Source organism: Ctenocephalides felis, unplaced genomic scaffold (genome assembly GCF_003426905.1).
Source record: "Ctenocephalides felis isolate EL2017-DRISC unplaced genomic scaffold, ASM342690v1 CF-g0.4_SCAFFOLD_01886, whole genome shotgun sequence".
Classification (NCBI taxonomy): Eukaryota; Metazoa; Arthropoda; class Insecta; order Siphonaptera; family Pulicidae; genus Ctenocephalides; species Ctenocephalides felis.
Window position 1 is genome coordinate 49,178,364 of NW_020538040.1, and position 27,990 is coordinate 49,206,353.

The 27,990-nt window shown below is 30.0% G+C and overlaps 1 protein-coding gene across 1 annotated transcript in view; it reads right to left on the minus strand.

The window, feature by feature from the left end:
• Positions 1 to 19,369: 19,369 nt before the first annotated feature.
• LOC113377207 (zinc finger MIZ domain-containing protein 1) overlaps positions 19,370 to 27,990 on the minus strand; it is a 43,628-nt gene continuing 35,007 nt past the window's right edge. Inside the window, exons 3-12 of the mRNA XM_026617437.1 lie at positions 24,964 to 25,183; positions 24,247 to 24,652; positions 23,735 to 24,154; positions 23,507 to 23,642; positions 23,195 to 23,405; positions 22,749 to 23,086; positions 22,491 to 22,635; positions 22,032 to 22,409; positions 21,421 to 21,798; positions 19,370 to 20,680 (exon numbers count right to left, since the gene is read on the minus strand). Of these exons, the coding sequence (XP_026473222.1) occupies positions 20,540 to 20,680; positions 21,421 to 21,798; positions 22,032 to 22,409; positions 22,491 to 22,635; positions 22,749 to 23,086; positions 23,195 to 23,405; positions 23,507 to 23,642; positions 23,735 to 24,154; positions 24,247 to 24,652; positions 24,964 to 25,183 (2,773 nt within the window). The 3' untranslated portion in view covers positions 19,370 to 20,539. The remainder of the gene's footprint in view (positions 20,681 to 21,420; positions 21,799 to 22,031; positions 22,410 to 22,490; positions 22,636 to 22,748; positions 23,087 to 23,194; positions 23,406 to 23,506; positions 23,643 to 23,734; positions 24,155 to 24,246; positions 24,653 to 24,963; positions 25,184 to 27,990) is intronic.

Here is a 27,990-nt window from a genome sequence, read left to right on the forward strand (position 1 = left end):
TTTATAAATATTATATAAACTGAATTGCAGAGTTGAAATTATTTGTAAAGTATATTAGAACTATAGTCAGAATTAAAAATAAATATTTTCGATATACAAAAAACTAAAAAAAAAAAAAAAAAAAAAAAAAAATTGGGACAAATTTTTTTTTCCAAAATCGATTATTTTGTTAAGACAAGCAGAAAATTCTTTGAATCATTCAAATCGGACGCTTAGTTATCTCAAAAACTGCCATTTTTTACATATTTAGCTCCGTATCTTCAAAATGGCTGGGCCTGCCTTTGCCAAAAACTAATAAACACTTCTCCCAATCATTACTAATTGAATGTTTTTTAGATCATTCAAATCGGATACTCCGTTCTCTCAAAAATACGATTTCTATTTTCTGCACTCTTTGCTCCGTATCTCCGAAACGGCTGGACCTGCCTTTGCCAAAAACTAATCAACTCTTTTCCCTATCAATAGGAATCGGATGTTTTTTGAACCATTCAAATCGGTTGATCCGTGCGCCCTAAAACGTGACTGGAAATTTGTATCCACACATACATACACACACACACACACACACACACACACATCCATTTTTTCTGAGGTATGCCAAAACGTTCAGAAACCTTCAAAACGTCGAGAAATGTAAAAATTTTCAATTCCGATTTTCGGCCCATTACAATAACTTACCATCCCTACGGGAAGTTAATAATTGCAGTTTTTAAATTTTTACAAATCTTAGGAAACTTTTTGTATAGTCACCACTCTGGTTCTGAATGTTATTTAGAATGAGATATTTTTAATTAGCTTTACCCACAGCGACTTCCTTCGTTATTAAATTAAATTAAATTAGGTTTTTATGTTATTCATTTTATTATTAAACTTTTCTTTTACTATATTGTGTTATATATAATATATATAAAATATAATAATTTGCAAATTGCAACATAATTGACAAAGTTGGTTTTTAATTTTTATAAGTATATTAGGACGTAATACGGACAAAATGGTATATATGGACAAATTGACCCAGTGCCTTCATTTAATTGGCTAGTTTTATTAACGTTTCACGCCTGTATAACATGAAGAAAGCCATAATAACAATCCTGTCAGATGTTGAGCGTCATTGTCACAGTCGCGTCGTAGTGATTAGTTCAAACGTATTTCACGCTTCGAAAAGTTTATTTTGAGGATCTTTTTTGGTGACCTATTTATTGATATTTGTAATCACTTCAATTAAGATCAGTTAACTTATGCCACTACTAGTGGTTTTCATCAATTTTATTGCAATAATCAGATGGTTGGAGGAAGCTTGATGAATTATTTATTTTTGTTAAGCATCACAGAGCCAAGAAAAAGTATTAAAACTGCTCAAAGGTGATTTGGTTTTTAACTTCTACTTCAAGTATGCAAGCAATAATTGTTAAAAACAGACCAAAAGATACACCGGCAAAAAAGGGTCTTGCATTTTTGTTGCAAAACCCCCTTTTTCTGTTCATAGCCCAACGAAGATTGGGTGTGATATATGACTTGTACCTTTTGGATTTATGCTTCATGTGTTAATGTCTTAAATAGGACGAAACGATTTATTTGTGAACAGCTTTCTTGAAAACTAGAATCTCAGTAGTGCAAAATGGTTTTTGTAATAGGTTGCATTTTTTACTTAATAAATATGTTCTTGTTATTATAGTTTCTTCTTCCACTACTTCTACTTACTTAAAATATTATCTTACTGATAGTCAATGAACCAAAGATGAGTAAAAACGATTGAGACTGATTATAATATCATAAAATGAATACATATCATTTAAAAACAAAACACCATGTGATTTTGTCCGTACTTCCGCTATATGAAAAGGACATAATTAAAGAAAATTTAATTTACCTCCACATCCAAGTTCATCTTCGCCTAATGGACAATCCGCGTAGAGATCGCAAATTTTCGAGCTGTCGAGTCTAGATCTGCAGGGGCACGAAGTTTCGTCAGCAGCCCCTGGACAATCTACATTTCCGTCGCACCAGCGACTAGACTCTATGCAACCGCCACTCGGGCAAGCAAGCATGCCGGCCGGGCACATAGCTGCGCGGGGTGCGCCGCCGCTGCCGTATAGTTTTTCGATTGCATCACTAAACATAATTTATGTGTTAGAAATATGCAAGAAGAATTCAAATCATGATCTAAATGGAAAAAATCTCATATATTCGCGACTAACAATGATACGTTAATTATGATTCATTATTATGGCACGCTGTAATATTGCTCATTTTGTGTTTAGTTATTTTTATTTGTATATCAACTATTGCAAAGATACAGATTTTAATAATACTTTTTAAATGTATATTTTATTAATGTCATCGTCATGCAAAAATGGTTTCAATTTCATTATTTTATTTCTATAATTATTTCAATAAATTAAATTTGCCACCCGCTACGATAATCAAACTCGAAAGATGTTGGATTAAATTTTATTTTATATATTTTTTTTAATTTTGTCAGAATATATTGTCATAATGCATATGAAATGATATGAAATGATGATGAAAAAAATATTTACAAAATTGACATTAATTTAATTATAAATATAATGCAAATCTTGATCACTGCCTATTTATTATTTATGTTAATAGTAATTGTTTTTGTTTTTAATAGTAATATAATTCATGTCAATTTCAATATAATATATATCGAATAATAATCACGTATAAATCATACAATAATAAGTCAAATTCATTACACATAGAAAAATAAATAATCTAATATAAATATTTTTTGGCTTGTTTCAACAGCAATCATAACTACTCAGAATTACTTGTCTTATAAGCTGTTGTTTTAAAGACATAACTTAATGTTTCATGAGAGGCAACTCATCGTTTAACCATTCTCTTGTGTGGCTATTATATAAGTTAGCTGTTTTTATTTATGAAAATAGAGATATGGCGATTATATATATGTAATAGTTATGAGTATGTTGCAGCTATCGTCACTGAAGTCAATTTTTACTTGAGATTATATTTGAGACCAATAATCCCAAATGAAAATTTGATATCATGCAGCCTGATATCGAGCTTGAACGAGGTTGGGATCGAACGCGCAGCTAGTTTGTACTAACCCACTTTTTACTAAAACTGTTTTGCTATCCCTTTTCTTCTTGCACACCAGATGACGCTTTTATCAATAATATTCTGAATATATTTTTAATATCACTTACAAGTTTCGGGGCATAGGCTGGCCATTCATTTGCTCCGTATCTTTCTCCATATTCTGTTCAGTTTGTTGATTTTTATTCGGTTCATCTTGAGTTGAATGATGGTCCACATTCCGGAATTCTGCTATTCCAGGCACAACCGGGAATTGGAAGGATGGTCCTGGCATATAAGCGCAGAAATACGGCTGCTGAGGTGAACCTGATGATGATTGACCTCCGGTATTAATACTGAAACCATGCTGCTGAAATTGTTGTGAAGTAAATCTGAAAAATGAAGAAGGATTAGAAGAGATCTGATTAATCTAATTATTTATTATATCAAACAAAATTTAATTATATAAATTATTTATTACATTGCATGAATACGTAATTGGATATGGAGAACATATTAGGTCTATACTATGTTAAAAAAAATCTTGAAGCTACCGACAAGTAAAGTACTTACTTGTACTTGATTTAATTATAATTTCAAGTACAGTTAAATAGGCTATTTATTAATTAGATGTTGCAACTATTTAAAATATGCTGATATATTTTCTTACCCATGATTTGGCGCGTGTCCTTTTTGCATTTGCATCCAAGCGTTGAAAAATGCCTGCTGCTGTGGTGACCAGGACCCAAAACCATTATTTTGCGATCCTCCGTTAAATGGTCCATATGGATATTGTGACATTAAAGGCACTTGATAGACTCCTGAAGAACGACCTGTTTACGTCATTTATATACAAATGTTATATACTACATATAACTTAATTAAAATGAAAAGTATTTAATTATTTAAAATTCATTATAAAATATTTTGAAATGTATTATTCATTATGATTTACCTGATGGATTATTCTGTTGCCTGAAAGAATCTGATGGCGGATTAGGTGGCCCATAGAAGCAAACAGGGTATGGCATAAAATTCAAACCAGGCGTAAACATTAGTTGAGCACTTGACTTAGAGCTTTGTCCTGATTCAGGTATATTTCCAAGATTTGATTTGCCTTGCATGTTTGATGCAGATCTTGATTTTGGATCTTCTTCTTTTTCAGTTCGTTCAGCGTGTGACTGAGCAGATTTTGCGCATTGCGATATGAGCAACCCTTTATCACCATTTTTCAATGATGTAAAGGGATCGTTTTCGCAGGATGGTCTATTGACGATTCCAACTATTGGTTCGTCTACTGATTTAGTAGACGATTCAAATTCATTTGTATTTGTTGTAGGTGGATATTCAGATGTTGTAAAGAATGACTCTGGCGGTAGTGTTTTCTTTTCAATTTGATGAGTGGATTCTTTCTCACGTTCTGTCCAAACCGGAGTTGAAATTTCTGTGGCTTGATTTGTATCCTCTGTTAGTTGAGTAGATGTACCAATTTCTATAATTTTGGTAGTAGTTCTTTCATTTTCGGTGCTTTCTTCAGAACTATCACTTGTATCATTTTCAATATTTTGATTTTCATTTTCTGCATGTTCAGTAAGACCCACAGTATTTTCGTTGGCTTGAAGCTTAAGTTCATCATCATTAGTTTTAGTTAAAGATTCAGAATCAATATTACTAGTTCGTGCTTTTTCTTCTATAGAGTTCACAATTATTATTGGTTCAATCGTTGTAGTTGATACAACTTTTGCTGATGCGGTGTTTTGATAATCCAATTTGTTTATATGTTCTGTGCTGACTGGTAAAATTTGCGATTCTGTAGTTGATTCATTCATTGATTGTCTTAACTTAGAATTTTTGTTATTTTCTTCCGATGATTCATCCGAATCGTCCGTTACAGTTTCATTCGGAACAGTAGTGAATCCTGCATTAGTTTGAATATTCGAAATGTCTGAAGTAGTAGTGTAAGCCACACTTTCTGTTGTATATTTCAAATCTACATCAGTTGTAACTTCATATTTATCGGTACTAGTTGTATATTCAATATTATCAGCAAGTGTTGTGATTTCGGTTAATACAGAAAAGTTGGCATCTGTTGGCATAGTATTTATTGTTAGTGCTTCAATTGATGTTTCATTATAACTTTCTACAGCTTTATTTCTACCGATAATTTCTTTTAAACGATTTTCAGATTCTAATATTTGATCCAGATAATGTTTAGTTACTAAATCTGGAAATGTAACCATATTAGTATCTCGTGATGTTTCTTTCTTGTCTTCAAGTATTAAGTTTTCAGAAAAATCAGGTGTTGTTGTGATAGGGTCAGGTTCATATTTCTTAGTGCTAGAAATTTTGTATTGGTTTTCATCATTACTATTTGTGTTTGTAGTAAGAACTTCAGATGTAGGCTTGATGCTTGTTATTTCATCCGAGTTGCTATCATTTATCAAAATATCGTCTGGTTTAAAATTATAGCTTTTACACTTCTTTGTTTTCTCATCATATGACGTGCATTCAATTTCATCGCTATCCAAATGATGACCTAAAGCCTCAGATAATGTACCCAACTCGTGTTTAACAGATTTTAATTTATGGCGTAATTCACTTAGAACAATTTTACAAGACGAATTATCTCCATCTTTTTTACATCTTTTCAATTCATCCAAATACTTCTGTTGTAGTATTTCTGATTCTGATTCTGCACTTCTTTTCGCTTTGTGATTATTGTTTTCAAAAAGCGCATCTTTGAATTCTTCCGGTATAGAATTATATTTGATGATCATTTTTTTACCATGATTGTGATTTTCTGGTACCGTTTCCGCTCGTTCTAATATTTTTTTACCAATTTCATCTAATTTTTGTTGAAACTGTCTATTTGTTAAATCTTGTACAACTGAAAATGATTATTTTGTAATAATTGGTAAAGTGTGAATAATTAAATATAATACAATATATTTGAGAACCAACCTACCTGTAGTGAACATAATACAAATAAAACCAGTAAATATTATAATCGCAATAACCATAAATAACGTGAGACAAAACTTCTTTGTGTAACGTTTACAAGAGTTTTCACGATTTGTTTTAGATATTTCTAAAAAAAAATGCGTGGCATATTAAGATTAAGCGTAATATGGTTTATTTTGAATCTAATATTTTACATACCATCCAAAGCTTCTAAAATATAAAATTGATTCAGTTTCTTTATGCTTTCATCATCGCCCCATTTCGGGAGAGGAATTTCCTTGAACTTGGACGGATCGTGTGCTGATGTCCGATCCATGGCTAATTTAAAAAAAAAAAAAATTATTTTTTAATTGTCCTTATGTGAGAAGATATAACATTTAAAATAGTTTAAAAAGATAAAACATATAACATCTTTTATAGTAGTGAGTATCAATTGAATTTGTCAAAAAGAATCCGACTCCAATTGTAAATGGAGTTTATTAAAACAAATTAAATCATTTCTAATTTTTGAACTTAATAAAGAATTTTTTAAAGAATTTGAGCATGTTACAAAATCATATAACTGCATTTTGAAATTTTCCATAATATTCACTAATTTGTTGTTATTTTCTTATTTGGTGCTTTTCAATAATCGTTAAAATATATTAATTTATATTTATTTGAATTGCAATAGTAATCATAGTCAATATTAGAACGAAAATAGATTTATTTAGAACGAATATATGTATATTAAAAAATAAAATTGGCCCATATTTCATTATTGAGCAGTACTCACTTAATCATTTTTTTTAATTGACTAATATTCATTTGGTAAATCATTTGGATAAATTTTATATTATTAACTATGGTAATCATTTGGATAAATTTTATATTATTAACAATAAAATATATCTATATTATAGTTTTTTTGATATATAAAAATATTTTAATGATTTTTGTAAAAAAAAATTATATATAATATAATATAAATATATATATTTAAGACAGTTTAATTTAAAATTAAAAAGTTATATAAATGAAAATACTATTGTTCGAAACGTATATAATATAACACTAAAATAAGAATTTATTTTTCACTTTTTTTTAATTAACAAATACCACAAAATATATAAAATATTATTATAAAATTACCTCTTATTTGTCACTATTTGCTTCGCTTCATTAAAACTATAAAATATTTCACTTCTTCCAATGAAATATCACTGATACTTTAACTATGGAAACTGATCTTCTATTAACTAAATGACCAGACGTTTGTGGTTATATGAATTCGATTAACTTTCATAGTTACTAAAAAATAATAGAAATGCATCAGCAATATTTTGCATAAGTCAGCCACAGTTACGCAACTACAGAAATTAAATTAGGACACATTTTATTGACCAAAGATAATTAGTGTAAACTAATATGAATACTCATATGGCATACGAATATATATATACGAGTATATATATATATATATATATATATATATATATATATATATATATATAATTTAAAATATTATTTATGAATTGAGACGTTATATTTCATTTCTAGTTTATGTTTATGTTCCATGCAAAAAACAAATTTCATTCAAATAATTTAGTGTTGCGTAAATGAAATTACGCACTGAGTTTCGAAGTAACGCATCCTGTTCAAGTGCAATCTCCGGTTGCATCAAAATCCTGTTTATAATAAATATATCCTGAATAGAATAAATTTTACTCTAATGATTTCATATGAATTGTGCAACGTTATATATGAAAATTTTATGAGGACACAGCAAAACTTGCTGATCCATACATTCTTCAACTGAACTACATTTTGATACGCTTATATTTATTCTTCGATTGTGTGAAATTTTTTACATAATGTAACGTGTATGTGGCATTTTACAAATTTTTACATCATGATATTTTTAAAATCTATGAAACTAGAAACTCAAATAAACCTTTTACAAAGTTCTACATACGAACATTTATGAAATAAGTTAATAAAATCGTTAGTAAATTTTTTAAAATAGAATTAATATTCACAGTAATACCCCGCTCAACGCTGTATCGTTTAGCGCTGTTTCGGTTTAGCGCTTTTTTATTTCAACCCAGGTTTTGAAGGAATAAATGTAGAAGATGTCGAAGAAATAATTCAAGAAGCAGCACAGCATTCTAATAATGAGCTCAAGGGATTAACTGAACAAGAAGACAAAAATGTTGACGGCAGTGGAGGAGCAAAAAGAAATTTCGATGGCGTTTGTAAAAAGAAGTTTGTCTACCATAAGAGAAATAATGGATCAATTCATTGAAAATTATTCGTATTTTGACAGGAGCTCAAAAGTCAGGCGTGGTGTTAGGTGTTAGAGGTGCTCTATCCGTATATGATAAACTTTTAAGAGAATAACGCAAAAGAAAAAGGCGAACAACAATAGATGCTTTTGTCACAAAAAAGCGCAGAACACCAAAAACTCAGGAGGCTAACTAAATATGACCGACTCATAATTTTATGTTTTTCAAGAATTTTCATGTTATTTATATTTTGTTTTTATTTTTGCAAGAAATAATGATGTGGTATTAATTTGAGCTTTAAGAAGTAAATGTCTGGTTTTATTTTTATTAGAAAAAACTTACTTTTTAAATTCAATACCTAACCAATTTTCTAGCCATCTTTCTTTAATCCCAATATTTCCATGCAAAGATAGCTCCGTTTAGCGCTGTTTCGCAATACGCTCTACTTTTATTGAACGTATCCCCCGTGTTAAGCGGGTTATTACTGTATTTTTTCGTAGAGTAAATTATTGAATTTCAAGAATATCTAGAAGCTATGGAACATATTGGCTTACCTCATAAATAATTTGCACATGTGTGGATGGTTGAGAAAACAGCTGATTGTTTTTGACATTGCACGGATTCTATTAATTTTTAGCATTGCAGAAAAAGTACTAACTAGAGGGGTGCATGGCGTCGTGCCTTATGGCAAATTGCTGGAACTTCTCGTGCCAAATATTATTTTTTTTTTAAAGTTTAACATTTTTGAAGTCATAAATTTTTGAAAAAATGAAAAATGTTTTCTCTATTTTGAAATATTTTGGAAGTTCAGAACTTGAAAGAAATCAGGCATCAGAAAATGGAAATCGATACTGCACGATATCAGGTTGTCCAGAGTGCGGGTTTGTACTCGCGACCTTGCCACACAAAGTCAGCGCGTTAACAAGTCATGAGACAGGTTTCTCAAAATACACCAAATTTTTGACCTTAGAAGATTTCGAGAATCTTTTTTCATCTTTTTATATTCCACCAGTATAAATGAGCGAAGTTTATGTTTTTACTTTCAAAAGCTGTCAATAGTTAATAATTTTTTTGTAAGGTTCTGAGATTTTTTTCCTTAATTCCTGTTGGAGAATTCTATTATGCCTGATTAGTTTATTTTTACACATGCTAAGTCAACATTTTATAATTTTTTAGTATTAAATGTTATTTTTTTTATCTATTATTTTGTTTTTAAATAAGCTGTAAGGAAACGGTTGTGTAACTATTTTTTGATCAGCCATACTTTTGTTAATTTACCTTATATGAGAAGCAAGTGAATAAAAATGGTAAATTGAACATTTATCTGCGTGGAAAGACAGAAAAACTGCCCTCAAATGCGATGAATTAGTCACAAAATCAAATCATACAAAAAAGGGGGAGGGCACAACCATCCACACTCACAGAAAAATAACAAACAAATGTTATCTATATGTATATAACATGAGAAATGAATTCTCATTCTTTAAATTTTCGTATAAATTCAACAATTCGAATAATTAAAAAAGTATGAATGGATAGAAAAATTTTTTTTTAATATATCCGTAAAAGGGAAACACTTCATATGCCTGAAATATAGAAAATTTTAATCAGTAACAAAATAAATTATTATTTTCATAAAAAAAGCTTTTGAATCATAAAAATAAAATAATAGCTAACTAGAAAAATGTATACACTACATATATGTAACTGCAGCAAACGCCAATTTGCAGTACATTTCCAATGAGAAAATATATGATCCATTTGATCATTCTGCCGCTTATATCCAATTCTATATTTACTCTTGCTCACGCCAAAATATTATTATAACACAAATTAGTATAATGACTCATTACTAATTAAGTCAATTATTTACAGATGTCCAGTAGTTCACACAACTTTCCTAATTGCAAAGTACCATTACACATAGTTATATCACAAATCTAATACCGGTAATAATACAGCATTTAAATCAATAATAAATTATGTTTTATTTTTATACTATCTAATTTTTATAGCATTCAATATTTTATATCGAATATCAATGACGCAGTTCTCTCATGTAACAAAAAAATATAAATGAAAGGATCACCTGCGCTACGATCTAATCATCGATCTGTTAATCTATAGGACGTATGAATTATTTTTATGAAAAAAATTAACAATTTAAAATCACGTACTTAATTAGGAGATATTCTTATTGTCAGGGTAAATGAGACCGATTTAGTAATTATCTCTGGTCCTTTTAACATATTTTATTGACCCTTACGGAACGTGAATTTCGTTTGAGTTTTGATTTGCATCGGGAGATATAGCATCGTTTTATTTTAATCACACACACACACACACACACACACACACACACACACACACACATATATATATATATATATATATATATATAATATATATATATATATATATATATATATATACTAGTGAACTGCACAGGTGTTTACTAGTCAACATACGACTTCCTACTGTGTTACAAATTTTTCCTATTGCGCCCTCAACATTTCAAATCCACAAACTAATCCGATAACAGTATTGGAATTTTAACACCATCTGGTAACAATTCATAAATTTATCACCTTTTTGACCCTATATAAATAGCTCAAAAAGACATATCTCATCATTGTGTATTTGGAGATCGAGGTGACCTTTCCAATGGTAAGTCTGTTAAAAGTAATTCTTGTTATGTAATAACTTCATATATTTGTTTTCAAATGCATGACATGAAATTTGTGTTGTGATTGATCCGATTTGACTTGATTTTCTATTGACTTAAAATTAAAATAAATTGGTGACACATCTTTGTATTAAACGCTTTACATAATGTATATATTTTAATATATTTTTGCTTAGGTGTTTTTTGTTCTATTAATATCGGACAATGTTTTGCACAGGAGCGGACAACTTCAGGGATTTATTGTGCATTAAATTGTTTTTTATTGTATTGTTTATTAGCTTTTATTTGATAATTTGAATTTTTCTATTCACTTAGTTTCATTTTTCGTTATTTGCATCCCCGTTTTTTCTTTTTATTTTTTTTATTCGTACGAGGACTTTGATGGATAATTTTGATCTCGTTTAAAACGAGTTTTAAAGCCGCGTTTCGCAATTTTTAATACGTTCCTATCGCCTACCCCCCGCGATAGGTTCGAGTAGTTCGCGTTTCAATATTAAATTAATTTAATATATTTAATAAATATTAATTTATTAATTTTTGTGGGTGTATGGTTGCTTGCAAAGTTTTTCCCACAAATGGCGCAACTCCATGCACTGTAATCTGTAAATAATACATATACTTTCATCTAAATAACATACATTTGTTATATAAACACTTTAAAATATTTTTTTTTAAATTTAATACGCGTTCATGGATGTGAGTAACCCGTTTAATTTTTTTTGTTAAATTACTTATTTTTAACTTCCCGTAGGGCAAGTTATAGTAATCGCAAAAAAATCGAAACTGAAAATTTTTATATATCTTTACGTTTCAGAGGTTTCTGAACATTTTGGCATACCTTAGAAAAAATGGATGTATGTGTGTGTGTGTGTGTGTGTGTGTGTGTATGTGTGTGTGTATGTATGTATGTATGTATGTGTGTGTATGTATGTGCGGATACAAATTTTCGTCGACGATTTCGGGAACACGGATCAACCGATTTGAATAATTCAAAAAACATTCGATCCGTATTGATAAGGAGACGTGCTGATTAGTTTTTGGCAAAGGCAGGTCAAGCCGTTCCGAAGATACGGGGCAAAAAGTTCCGAAAACGGTAACTCAGTTTTTAAGAGAACGGAGCGTCCGATTTTAATAATTCAAAAAACATTTTATTTGTATTGACAAGATGAAGAATCGATACAACTTTCATGAAGGTAGGTCCAGCGGTTTCGGAGATATAGAGGAAAAAGTAAAAAAATGAGCCATTTGGCGGTCAAAAATGATCATTAGACATATGCACATCAAATTATCAGACATTTTATAGAGATTTTAACAATAAGTATACATTTTGTTAACATTCCTATCGGTTCCGTACCAATGCTTATGCGTAAGACAGCGACGCGGCGCTTACGCGCTTTATATTTTGTCCCTATGTAGTTAAAGCAGTACGATTGCTTTGAAAAAAAAGTTCAGATCTTCCACAATATGTCAAAATAAAGAAAAAAAAATTTTTTTCAAAAAAAACAAATTTTTTAAAAAAAAAATTTTTTAAAAAAAAATTTTTTTTTTCAAAATAAAACTAATTTTTTGTCCAATTTATAGTTTCTCAAAAATCTTATTTTTTCAAAGTAATTTTTTTTCAAAAATGTTAATCGTTTTAAAAAAAAAATAATAATTTTTGGTACGGGAAGTTCCAGCAATTTGCCTTAAGGCACGATGCCCTAATTGCCTTAAGACAGAATTCCACTTACAGCTAGTTTTAATCAATTTTGGTGATAATTTAAATTTCTTGCTCGTTGCACAATGGGTCTCTCCGGACGGTGAATTGCTGAAGATGTACTGTTTCAAGTTAAATAAAAGGTACTATGACATAAAACTCTAAATTATATGAAAAATTCATAAAACAAATTTTTATTTCAGTGTGAATCGGCTGCCACTATTTACCACAGGAATAAATACCAAAAACTACTATTACCACCCGTAAAAGAAAATCTCCACCTAACCTATTTGATGTACCAGGACTGCCAAATGGCCATCAAAAGAGAACGTGCATATGTTAAGGTTTTCTTGTACTAATATTATTAGTATTAAGTAATTAGATATCAGTTAGTTATTATTTATTCTGATAATAATATTACCGGGGCCCCGTTCGTATATTTATCAATATTATTACCTCGGATGTTCGTGTTTTTTTTTTCACCTTTAAAGCAAGTGTTTTTCAAGAATATTGCAAGAAAATTGTGAACTCAAGACCAACCAGAATCACCAAATGTTGTGTACTCAAGACCGACCAGGACAAGGATTCTAGGATATACATGAAACCAAGATGAAATGTGAGAAAAAACCTTAGTTATATTATATTAGTGTTATTGTATTGTTAGTTATATTATATTATTTTTGTTGTACTATATTAATCTTCAGTTAGGATCAGTTTGGGATAGAGTTTTGGGTTTAAAACGGTCATACGTTTTTTTGGAGTTAATCGCGTATCTTAATTTCGATTTTGCAGGCCTGCTGGTAATGGGTGAACCTTTCCAATTTTTTCGCGAATTTCTTTTTTAACAATAATTAATTAACTATTGCAAATCATAAAATGATTTGACCTTACACTTCATAGCCTGGGAACCTATGAAGTGTTTTCCAAGTCTTTACATGGTGGATCGAGGGGGGTACATCATGTAATTACTTTTTTTTTATAACTTTAAACTCACCGTTATAATACTAAAATACACTTTTATATTAATTTACTTTTTCTGTGCAACGGAAGGTTCTAAGGGCTTTTTAAGGGCAATATTTGGGTACTTTCGATTATTTCGCGGTGCATTGGGGTCAGTTAGGGATAATTTATAAGTTTATAACTTTGTATTTATTTAGTTAATAAGTTAGATTAGATGGAATAGGGCTGCAGAAGTCGATACTTAGTAGTATTTACACCATATCCATTTCCATGTGAAATGTTAGATACGTAAATATGAATAAAAGTATCTATTTCTGTTGCGACACCACATTAAAAAAAACGCGCCTGGCAACTTCACCTCATGGGTGGCGTGGAAGAAAGTTGCAATTTAGTTATAAGTATAATTATTAAAATATATTTTAAACATGCATGTATATTAGGGTGGTCCTTAAAATGGTCATTTTCGAATTTCGTTGCTCCCAGGGGCTCAAATGGTTTCAAATAGATAAAAAACAATTCTCTGAAAGTTTTAGCTCTTAATATTAACGTTTAGATAGAGCGCAATTTGATCAAAGTTTTGTATGGAACCAGCATGGAAAAATTTTCAACAATTTAAGAAATGTTTTTTAAATGTAATTTAGCAATTAAATGAATGAATAAAACTCATTCATTTGTCGTTAAGTTATACCTAGAACATTTTTTTTAAATTTTCAAAAAATTTTCCATGCTCTTTCCATACAAAATTTGATTGAATTGCGCTCTATCTAAACGTTAATATTAAGAGCTAAAACTTTCAGAGAATTGTTTTTTATCAATTTGGAACCATTTGAGCCCCTGGGAGCAAGGAAATTCAAAAATGACCATTTTAAGGACCACCCTAATGTATATATATATAACATGTATGTATGTATGTATCTTGACAACTAATGATAAACAATGTAATGTTATGTTTAATATAATAAAACTTCTCAAAATAATCTTCGCTTATTTATTTCAAATCTTTAAAATTGTTCCACAGGTACATTTGGAAAAAAATGCTTTTTTAGAAAAAAAAAAACCTTTATAATTACTAATTTTGATTTAAATGTTTAAAAAACCTATACAAAAATTAATAATTAATATTTATCAACATAACATGTTTCTAATTTAATTCTTATTTTATGAATAGTGAAATAAATAAAAATCTACAACCTTGTCATTTTATTTTAATCGATTTTTCCTTAATTACGTAAAAAACAATATTTAAACTAGTGGTGTGTATGGCATCGCGCCTTAAGGCAAATTGCTGGAACTTCCAAAATGTACCGTAACGAAATGTTCGAGGAATATTAAATGTTTTCAAATAGATTATTATAAATAAATAGTGTAACATTATCTAATATTTATAAGAATTATATGAACTGAATTGCGAAGTTTAAAATATCTGTTTAAAGTATATTAGAACTTAAGTCAAAATTTCAATTAAAATCAGAAATATTTTCGATGTATTTCAAAAGTAATTATTTTGTTTAAACAAGCAGAAAGTTCTTTGAATCATTCAAATCGGACGCTTAGTTCTCTCAAAAACTGCCATATTTTTGCACATTTAGCTCTGTATCTTCAAAACCGCTGGAAAGGTGGAATTTATTATACACACGCTCTAAATTGAACAATTATTATAAGCAATATGTTTTTTTCTGCAAATAGAAAAGATGTTAAATATATGGATCTCAGGTGTGCGTGAATATGGAGCACAAATTTGCTATGTTCATACATTTCCGGCGATTATATAGAGCGAGCTACAGACATCATAATAAGTATATAAATGAATATATAAATATTACCATGTAAATAATATTAAAAGTATGTATTGAAAATTTACGTCTTTCTCAATTGGATATTCTTATTATTTCCATAGTATTCGATAGTATTCATGTAAATAATATTAAAAGTATGTATTGAAAATTTACGTCTTCTCAATTAGATATTTTTATCATTTTGAAAAGAAACTTTAGTGATGGTGAAAGTGGTTGAATTTAATTTCTTTGATCAGAAGAGTTAAAAGTGGTTTTATAGATTTAAAAGGTAACGTCTTCCTGCATTGGCCGGAACAGCTCTGCATCCCGGATTTTTCTAAAAGCAATATTTGTCTTATTGTCTTGGATTCAGGATTGTTATCTCAGGCTTTGTCCAAAATTATTTTTACGAAGTCTACACACACTATAACTTACTAAATTATTTATGACGAAAATTATGCAAAATTACAATAAAAAAAATGAAATGTTTACTATATTCAGTAATTATGAAAAAATTATTTTAATTATATTCTAGGATATAATAAAATATAGGATATATAGCCATTACTCAGTTTAATTTTAAATCAAGAAATATTTAAAAAAAATTACTCCTACTAACAACGCTCTATGCTATAAGTGCACATTACGGATTAGAAGTAGAAAAATACCATGATCTTATAGTTATAGTTTAACACACGTATTTGTAGCAGAAGTATTTACAATCTGTGATTGTTCTTTTTTTACACTTTTATGTTATACACGATATAATGGTTTTGCAAAATGAACCTATTACGGGTAAATCTGCATATAGTTTAGTATAAGCTCAGAAACAATTTTAATAAAACTTTTTGACACATTTAAGCCATTTGCTGGATTTTAACGTATTATGAACCAAATAAATATTTATTTCATAATTTCGAGTTTTTATAACATGGTGAAAATATCTACAAATATCAAGAATTTTGTGTATTGACGAGTATACACGTCATGCATATGAATCAGTTATTATTCTTGGCTATTTAACTTGCAATTGTTAAGAAAAACAAAACATGTTTTTATATTTCAAAATGTTTGGAATAGTTTGAGGTTCTAACAATATAAAATAAGTAGTTTTAAGTGGTTTTTCACCTTAAGACATTTTGCTGAACTTCCTTATAAAATGTAAAATTTCAAGAATTATAATGTCTAAACTAAATGAACTACTTGATACCACATAACATGTAATATTCCCACAGTAATATTCCCAGACAACTCCTAATAATAAAAATCAGTTTTTTTAATTGTTTTTCTAAATTTGTCATCAAACCCTTTTTGCCCTATGGGTGAGGTAACAGGAGACAGCCAGAGATTAAGCAGATCCAACGTTTTTTTTTAATTTTAAAGGGATTTCGATTGCGATCTATATTACTTAACCAATGTAAAATACGAATTTTATGGGAGTATTTTTTACCAAGATTTCATTATTATACACCCTTATAACGTTATATACTTTGATCTTGTATTTCGAAAGAAGTATTTATTAACAGAGAGGACTAATTTAATTTATCTCTTATAAAATTGCTTTTTTTAACTCAATTTAGTTTTTGTTTACTATTTCTTATCGTTATTTTTACCCCACAAAGATTTTACAAAAAATCTATTTTGAAAACAACATTACATTTTACAAAATTATTAAATAACGTATATCTAAAAATTATATTCAGGTATCATAAGCTAAACACAAGAGCTCAAAACCAAAATAAACTACAAACGAAAAAAAATACTTTTGGTATGAAGATTGATTTCCGTTCCGATTTCCTGATAGCGTTCTTGTAAAATTAATGTTTTGGCTGGTTACACATTTTTTTCTTTTTACTTTAAAATATTAATATTGAAAATTGTTATACTATAATTTCTATTAGATAACATTTTAACTGCTTATTTAAAAAAATATGCTTTCCGCGAAAAACTAATCAATGCTATTTCAAATTGATATATTTTAAACAAACTAAAAGAACATGCAATTGTATTTATTTATTTTTATTTAATACTTTACATTTTAATTCGTATTCCAGAAATGTATTTTATTTAAGAGCGCACGTCAACGGTGATCAGTTCCAAAACAGGACGCAATATATCTATACATCGCATACCAAATTAAAATTTAATGAATTTATGTAATTAATCTTTTTTTCGTGAGCCTATAATATGTTATATCGTTTGTATCATTTCACGTTACGAATTTGAATTCTGAAATACTTTTATATGTACATATATAAAATTTAATTGAAGTTATTCCAATTTCATATTTTATTGTTTAACTAAAGTCTTTCTATTATACCTGAAATTTCAAAAATAAATTACAAAAGAATGAATAATTTCATTAAATCTTTATTTTGCATTTCTTCATAAACATAAAAACTTAATTGATCCAAATCATGTTGATTTTAATAACTGTTGTAAATACATCATAATATTACAATTATTTACTATTAATTCTATATTTTAAGTAAATTTGTTCTTTATTAATTTTATACATTAATTTATGCTATTGCCATGTATATTTGAAAACTACGAAACTGTAATGAATTCTATTAATTTATATTATGTACAAACACTTCGCAGGGTTTCTAAGTTACAGGAATCTACTGTCGTAGATTTAACCATTTATTAGTAATCAACATATTTTTATCTTGAGAATTTATTATAATATTGCCTAAAAATGTATTCTTTGTGTGATTCCGTTATTTTGTTGGTGATTGATTTTAACTCAGAATATAAAAAGTATTGATTAGATATCTGTTAGATTCATTTTGAAGTATCGAGCCAAGAGATTTTTAAAGTAATCTTTTTGAATAATGGCATTGAAGTAAAGTATAAAAATAATAGTACTAATTGGTTCTTTTTCATATTATGGTCCTTTTCGACAGATAAAATTGATATGAATGTAATATACATAAAAATGATGCATAAAAGCTGAGAATGCGCGCGAACTATTGAACTTTCGATAATTATGTTGGTAGTGATGTTCTGACATTCGGCTCTTTATTCACCTAATGGTGGTATCAATGCTATCAAGTGTGTTGTACAATTCAGTTGGAAACTTTACTTTGTTGAGATACAATCGTTATAATTGGTGATTTGTTGAAAATTGTTAGTTCAAAAGTGGTGAATTTAATTAGTGAACTTCTTTTAAAAAAAAGGTAAGTGAACAATTGTCTACTTATAATTTGTTGGTTAGTTTTACACTGTTTTTTTCTCGCCAATCAACAACTATGAATAAAAAAACCTTTTTTTTATAAAACTTTTATCTTTTACATAGGCATAACATTTATGTCAGTTGTAAGTAGTTGTTACATTCCATCATATATCAATTTGTACACATGAGGTTATTAAATGTGTTATTTCATTTCAATGTTATCAGTCTTGAACTAATGCATCTAAGTACATGTTCCATTAGGGATAATTTTATCCTATTGTAAACCATCAGATCTATGATTATCTTTTATGCTCAAAATTTATTTATATTGAGAACAACCCACTTTCAATGAAAGGTTTGCTAGCTTAAAGTTGATTAATTTTGAGTCCCTATGTGTAAGTTAAAGTGCCATTACATTGCAATGACTTTGTTGATCTGCAAGATTTGAAATATAAGTCTAAAAATTTTGAATTTTTTCTCTTAAATATATTTCTGATTGTGTGCATAAAGCCATTTCAATGTAATGAGTCTGAAGTGATTTAAGGTAATTAATTTATACATATGTTTTGGTTCCGACAACTATTTTCTATATATTCTTTAGTAATATATATTTATAATAATTTCAATAATTATATAATAATACTATACTAAACTGGCCAATTTATAAGTATTTGCCATTTCAAATATAATATATTTTATCCTTAGTAATAAACTATATACAAATAATACACAATCAATGTTCATATAGTAACTTTCTTTTATATCATCTTTCAATCTCTCGATTCAATTTTTTTAGTTCTTTTTTCCATTTTAATTTAAAAACTATCATATTTTTGCACTTTCATTCATATATCTTAACTAAATTTTATTTTAAAACTTGTTGTCCAACGCTATCACACATTTAATTTCTTATTCACATACGGCCAATACTTTACATCAGCAAATTTTATGTTTTTTTTAAAAAATTGTTATAATTAGATTCCCCGGGATTATATAAGATTCACTAGCATCGTACTAAAAACAATTGTTTCCCAGATTTTGATATAGCTTAAGGTGTATTCTCTATCTCATAAAAATGTTTTTGAAAATTTTTCATCAACTTTTTATAAATAAAAATATTTAAAAACTCATTTCTCAAATGCTAGTTCCATTTGTTGAGAATTCTATAAATTTAACATTTGCCTTATTCTAGTTTAAGATTTCTTAATAATTTAGAATAAACTTTAGATATTTCTTGGAACTATATAATCATCAAGATAATGTTCTTAGAGTGCTGTTGAAACCTCACAAATAAATCTGCTTATTTATTCACTATTTTTAACTTGCTTTAGTGTCTCAATATAAACTTAGTAGAGGAACTGTTTCAATTTTAATAATCATTGCCATTGACACATATGATCTTGAAAAAAAATCTCATGAAAATGTTTTTGTAGTGTCATACTGCATTCTTTTAACAAATGCATCATGAAACGTGGTGTGATTATATTCTTCACATATCCTTAAATTTTCAATAATCACATCCAAAACACTGTTTTCCACTTCACATACCTTTGATTAACTTGGACCACAATTTGTGACAACAATTATTTAATTCTGTGTCTATACATATATAATTATATCACAATTACAACGAGAGTTGAATACTCCGTTTGTTTTATTTTAAAATCTAAAAACTCACAAACATTGGCAGTTTGTGTTGAAATTAAAAATGGATATATCCATTGAGAAATGGCTGTTCATCTATTTACAAAGGTTTTCAATTCCTCAAACCTGATCTCAAAATTTGTTTAGATGTAGTAAACTGGGATCAAACCGATTCTTGGCTTCGGGTAGATGATTTCTTCGTTTATATTAATATATAATTTACATAAACAGAGCCAATATATCATCACATTCAGCATCTGTGATGGTCTTTGTTTTTCTTTGATCCCTGAGACCAGGTTTGGGACTCAGTCAGTCAAACAGAGCTAATATGTCATCATTGGTCGTATTGTTTCCGTTGCTTGAGGCACCACTTGATGGAGGTGTATTTAGGTCTGGGGGATCTAGATATGACAAAAGTTCCATCGGGTCCACAACACTGTCAGGTAGCAACTGAAATTACACATTCTCATTAAGTTTTAGCCCAATAGCTCCTTATAGATTAAATATATTGATTAGGCTGGGGTTTTAAATTTGTTAGTTTTATATGCATTTGAGTCAGAAATAAAAGAGAAAAAAAAGAAAGATAGACTTCATAATATGAAGATAAGATTTTATAATATGAATATTTCTTTTCAAAATTAAAAAATGCCGCAAATAAAGAATACAAGTGTTCTTGTATTCATAAAAAGACAATTTGAATAAATAAAATGAAAAGTGACATTTTTTTAAATTATTGAATTTATTATATTAGTTTGTTTTTAGATTCTTCATATATGTTTAAATTATCCATATATAAGCACGATGGTGTATTTCAAAATAATTATTCACCATGCATAAAACAAAATTTTTTTACAAAAAACTTCAGTCTTTTTATAAAACAGTCTTGCTCAGATAATATATGAATAGGTACACATGAATAAGGTCTGGAGTTATAATCCAACTGCATTTTAAAAATGAAAAAACTCACTAAATGCCTTCAAACTTTAACTTTGAAATTGTAGTGTTTTTAACAATTTTTTGGAAATAATCTTGATATTTTTAAAATTTATGATTACCGTGGTTTGCATTAAAATGATTGTTGGAATATGAAAATTGTGTTGAAAGTAGGCCCTTATATTTATTCTACCCAGCACAATAATCATTACTTATACTTCACATGTACAAATGTACAATTACTTATAAATACTCACATTCAATCCTTCATTTGTTCCCTCGCCATCGATTACAGCAGCTGGATCAAAATTCAAATCTGACGGTATATCATCATTGAGCGTGTTATGATTACTAGCTGGACCTTGCTGCGTGACATTGTTTCCATTCACGCTACTTGGATTTCCATTGTTGCCAGAATTACTGCCAATCGAGTTGCTAATTATCGCTGAACTTCCATTATCACCAGACGCCGAGGATGAAGTTGAAGTTGTAGTGTTGTTTCCTCCCGCTGATTGTGGCGGGGGTACACTAGGCGGTCCCGAGTTACCGCCACCAGGCGTGTGCGCCGATCCTGGCGTTCCTCCTGGCGTGTGCGGCGTATGAGGTGTATGCGGCGTATGAGGGGTATGAGGCATCTGCAAGTTGAATAAAACCTATTAATACTATATTAATGCATGGTACATATCATCAGAATGATGATCAAAAATATTTTTGAAGGATTCGTAATGTACTATCTTATAATACACATAATATGAGAATCATAGAAATATCATCATAAGTTTTTTAAAGTGCAAAATAATGTCAAATACATGGAAGAATACTAGAGTTTAATATAATCAATCAAATGAAGTGAATTGTGAAAACCTACCTGATCATTCAGACTCTTTTCCATTGCATTCAGTGGATCTAAGGAATTCACAGAGTCGCTAAGATGAGACAGAGGTCCAGCACCTGCGGCGTATTCATTACTTCCAGGACCAGAACCAAAATCACCATAACCAGAAGATCCGGTGCTTTGATTCAAGCCATTTCTGTTCATCTGGCTCTGGTTGTAGGATGGTGGTCCAGTTTGGTTGTTCATCATTGATCCACTGGCTATTGAATTCATATCAGGTGGTATGTAGGGGGACATGGCTTGTGTCATATCCCAATTGTTCATGGTTGGTAATGTCATTGATCCAGGAGACATAGCTTTATTCATGCGTTGCTTTGCACCATTACAAGTGTCTCCACTATCATCTTCCGTCTATTAAAAATAAGAAAATAATCTTAAAATCCCAAATATTATATTACTACAAATAGTTTATATAATGATTATAATACTTACTTTAATGCCAGTAGACATATTTTTAGTTGTTTTCCAGTTAGCACTAGAATCAATTGTTACTTCATCAACATCAGATGAATTTAACGTATTCAATATACCCCACATATATTGGTCTACTTCCAGTCCTTCTAATTGGGCAGGTTTACTGAAAAGTTAAATGATTGTTTAACATTGGAGTAACCAATATTTAATTTGTATTTAACTAATCTATAAATTCAAGACAATTTTATAAAATTTATCCAAGCATTTTAAACTTACTTGCATACAGGGCATCTCCAAGAACCCCTCTCACAATTCAATTGTAAATAAGATTCCAGATCAAAACATTGAATGTGCTTGCAATCATGTCCTCTTGCTGGCAATGTTATTCTCTTAAAATTAATTGGGCATTTGAGTGATACCTTAAGAGCAGTAGTTTCGATATCGCGATCCCGATCATTAGATAATCCACCATTGGTATTCTGCGCCGTATTACTAAAGTTTCTTTTGATTTTGGATATGCACAATTCAGCATTTAAAAGCCTCTTGCGTAGAAGGCCCTGCAGCACACTTCGTACACTTGGCCTGTGCACTAATTGCAGTACAAACAGATGTGACTGAAAATTAATGAAGTTGAAAATAAATACCTAATTCTTATTGGATTTTTATATAGGCAATATAATGTGTTCTTCAAATATTATTTTGAACATTTAAAGCATACTTACACAGCAACAAGCTGACACTGTTATTTGTATGGTATTTCTGCCAGGTTGACAGACATCCTTGAGGTATAACGGTTTATGTGAAGTTTTATTTTCTCCTCGATCTATTATCAAAGGTGTTGCATTCACTGAAACTTGAACACTAGCAGGCCAATTTGTGTTCATTTGCCTATCCTCATGATGGAAACATTTCAGTTGTAATTCTAGATCGGATCTGAATCAAAAATAGGTTTATTATATTTTCATAAGAATCAATAGTCACATTCATTAATGTGAACTTTCAGGAATAAATAAAATTTCATTGCAACCACATACCTCCACATGAGAGTTTGATGTACGGTGGGTTTAAGTTGGAACACATGATTGCTCACTGCTAAGTTATGCTCAAGTCGGAAAGGAGCTAAGATGATCCCATCACGAACTGGGAATGTTAGCCTCAATTCATCATCTTCTGGAAGAGATACAAAATGATATAATATGAAATACAAGCTACAGTATCAATCACAATATGAATGTGTGAAAAGTCTTATCAATCATACTCACTTTGTATAGGTAGAGGAGGTTTTAAGTCATTAAATCCAGGTTTCGTATCCGCATTTGGACTAATATACGGTGGCATGCTTCCGGCAGGCGTAAGAGGAGGCGTTGGATTTCCCGGAATAGGACTATGCTGGTAATTCATACTCCTCATTCCGGATGAAACATCTTGCTGGAATCCGCCAGGTCCAGCTGCATATTGCCCTCCGGGATACTGTCCCGTTTGATGCGTGAATTGACCTCCATTGAAGTATTGCTGCTGCTGTTGTTGTACCGCTGATTGCGTTGGTTGGCCGCTATAAGGGGGTGTATTCTGACGCATCCCAGTGCGAGCCACGGGTCCTCCAAAACCAGGCCCAATGGTTTGCTGTTGAGCAGGATATTGACCAGGACTGAAACCAGGTCGACCATTTCCGCCATAGCCTGCTGCAAAACATGAAATAAGATTTATTTAATTATAGTTACAGGAATCAATATTATGTTTACATATTTATATATAATTTTAACAGCGCACTTACCAGGATACTGTGTGGCGGCAGGGTTAAATCCGGTGGGGTATCCAGCTTGCTGCTGCTGCTGTTGTTGCCTCTTCTGAGTCATGTGCACTGCGGGGGATGGATATGGTGCCAATCTCCTTGGATAACCTGCCATACCCGCCGCTTGTTGCTGCTGCATTGCTGCCATTTTGTTATTCATGCCGCCCATTGTTCCCATCATATTTCCTGGTTGCATTCCTTGCATACCACCCATCCCCAGACTAGCCATTTGAGCCATTGGATTCATGGAATTCATGGCCGCCATACTGGCCATTGGTCCACCCCGCTGCTGGCCGCCTGGTTGCTGCTGGGACCCATGACTCTGCCCATAACCGTTCATGCCATTATATTGTTGCTGATTTTGCTGTTGCATTACCATACTCTGCATCTATTTTGTAAAAATCATATTTACAAATCGAAAATAGATCAATGTAAAAATCGAATTAGATCAATGTAAAAATTATATGTAAAAATCGAATTAGATTTTAAAAATATTTAAATAGATAAATTACTAATTTTATTTTGAGTTCTAAGTAGTCACATAAAAACTTATTTTTATTGTTATAATTCAAAAATAACTTTTGGCAGTTAGAAGACAATTTACTGTTAGTTGCGTTAGAAATATTAATTGTGATACTAAATTAGTTTTGTAAAGAATTTCAAAGTTTTAATATTGTTCGTAAATGATTATTTTTTTACCTGACTAAATTCGTGACTTCCTTGCTGCATGGCCATCCCGGCGGCTGGTCCGTTTCCGGCGGCCACCATACTCGCGCTACCTGCTCCTCCTGAATGAAACTGTTGGCCGGATACAACCTGTTGTTGTTGGACTTGGCTAAGAGCCGCCTGAGCGTCAGTAACGCCGCCACCGTTCATTGCGACCACGCCGCCGCTACCGGACATTGCTCCATAGTTGCTGCTGTTAAAAAAAAACACTTTAAGTTAATAAATACATGAACACGTCAATAAATAAAAAATATTGTATTCTCAGACGTTAGTACATTTTTCATAATATACGTTTTTTATTTAAATTTTGTAACGAATCTAGTCTTAACAATTGATATAATATCTACATGTTGTTTAGTGTGCTTATTCTCGTGAAAGACACTTGCCTGTTTCACTATCTAGTTTACATTTTTTTTGTTTTACGCTTAATTAACGAATCAAATGAAATGCATTGTAAACTATGTTTATAACTGTATTGCTGCAAAATGCGACGCATGTAATTGAGCGGTAATAACATAAAAATACATGGCTGCTGATTGACCTACAGTGCTAACGGATACAACCTAGTATTACAGTGCAGAACTATTACAACTTTTGCATAGCGTATAATAAGCAATATGTACTTTCACAAAATTTATGGATGTATATACATACAAGCACACAGTTATATATATATATATATATATATATATATATATATGATTCTATTATACATATATTGTTTTTCTGCTTTTGTGAACATAGAAACTTCGAATGCAATCAACGATCTGATTATATTTGTAAAATATAACAGATCTGTATTGTTCTTTCAAAAACCTCATTTCACAATATCATTATTAAAACACAATCAATTAACTTCATGCTGGATAACAACAAGCGCTTGTTAAATAATATCTAGAAATTATTTATTAATGAGAAGTGTGTATATTTTTCCTTATCTATGGTGTATATCATATGATGTCGTTCTCAGATTTGATCAGATTGACCAAATATTTTTTAAAATGATTATATTTTGTTTGGCCAGGATAAGAATGCAAGACAAAAGACATTGTAACTGACTCTTACTGATATAGAAATATGTTGACTTAGCATTATATATTCCAATATGAATACAAATCTCTACGTACTTTTATACTCTATGAATTTACATAATTTGTTCGCGGCGATGTTAATATCGCTACGAGTAGACTGACATGTGTGAATTGCCGTAACAATAACAAACGGATTCACACGAGACGTTTTGCTCGTATTAAAATTATCCGCTTGTTTAAAATTGCAAGCAAAATTTTTTATTACAACTACTGCCGTTTTGCAAAAAAATCATCTATAGGCATCTTATTATTTCAGTTTTATATAAATATCCACTGAATAATTGATTTCTGTTTCGCCTCCCCAATTCATTTTGTCTGGCATGGTATATAATATTATTAGTTAACAACATACAATTCGTTTTAATTTTCCTACCGATATGGTCTTTGCAATTCAGAATTCATATAAATATGTGGGAGTAAAAATATACATCACATTTGCTCAACATCTTTTAATTGGTGGTAATAATTTAGTGACATTCATTTTTCTATAAAATCAACTTTCTTCAACAATAGTTGGTAATTTATTATGTATATACGTAATGATGTACACAAATGTGTTTTCGTGGTAAATAATCAAACTGCATATTTTTTTCGAAAATTCTCGCGTTTTCTAGTAAATGTGCAACATTCGTAAGACCAGAAGAAAGTCCAAATGAACACATAAATACTAGACTAAAGGGGCAATCCTATGCAATGAACAGGCTTTCGACAATTAAAATCGATCGTGCTATCAGTAGTGGAATACAATTTTACTTTATGCTATCGCCAATATTGGCTGATCGTATCGAGATCGCACAAACATAATGCTGCGTTGAAGATACTTTGCAACGCGAATAAAGTGAGCATATAACAGAACTAGTTGTTTTAACGGTTAAATGCTTCGATTCGAGTGCTACTAGAAATTGATAGCATTAGATATGTAGGTGATTTGACTTTATTGTTAGGTTCGATGGTTACTGACCTACTCATGGGACATGTGACGATATTAGAGTTGTTACCATAGATTTTCACGATCTTCCACGCACTTTTTCTAAGCACCATTTGTAATCATAAAAAATATCTCGGCTTACTCTTATTTAGCCTCTCAGTAACACCCTCTTCTTTTCCATTTCGAGGAGCATTCATCATTGAAAGCATTTCATAAACGCTTTTTATGATCTTAAATAGTTTTTATAATATCCACGTGCATCGCCTCAAAAATTATGAATGATTATATTTTATCCTATTCATCCTATCAAAATATACAATTAGTTGTTTTCATATTGAAAAAAATATATCTATATATAAATATAGAAATCGCCATGTAGAAGTCATATTCCGACTTTTTTCATATGCATGCACTTTATTCTGAAGAGAGGCATTCGAGCATTGAGCATCAAGCGGGTCAGGGCGAGGCATGCTTGCGTAGGGGACCCGCGTTAGCCTTCAACCTATCGTGTAAAGCCAGTCACACGCAACTCGAGTATGATTTGTTTGACACACGGCGTACATAAAGAGAAAATAATGAAATAAAATAATGATAGTGCGTAGCTTATTAAGCATTATCAAAACTGATAATGATTGTTCGAAACTCATTTAAACTAAATTACTTAACAAATTCAATTGCAATATTGCTTATGAATTCTTATTTTTAACTACATCTAAAAGTGTATTTTATTATTTAATGTATGCCTTAATTATCTGCACTTTTATTCATCTTGTAAAATATTTTTTTAAAAACAATCTAAGAAAATAATAATTGCAAAAACAGTTTGTATTACAATTTATATAAAAATACAATTTATACAAAAATATAACAATGAGTGACAGACACAATATTGCTTATGAATCTTTTTTTTATTTTAACAAAAGATTATCATTAACATACTCAAAAGTAACAAATCAAACGCTTTTATATGCCTACCAATTG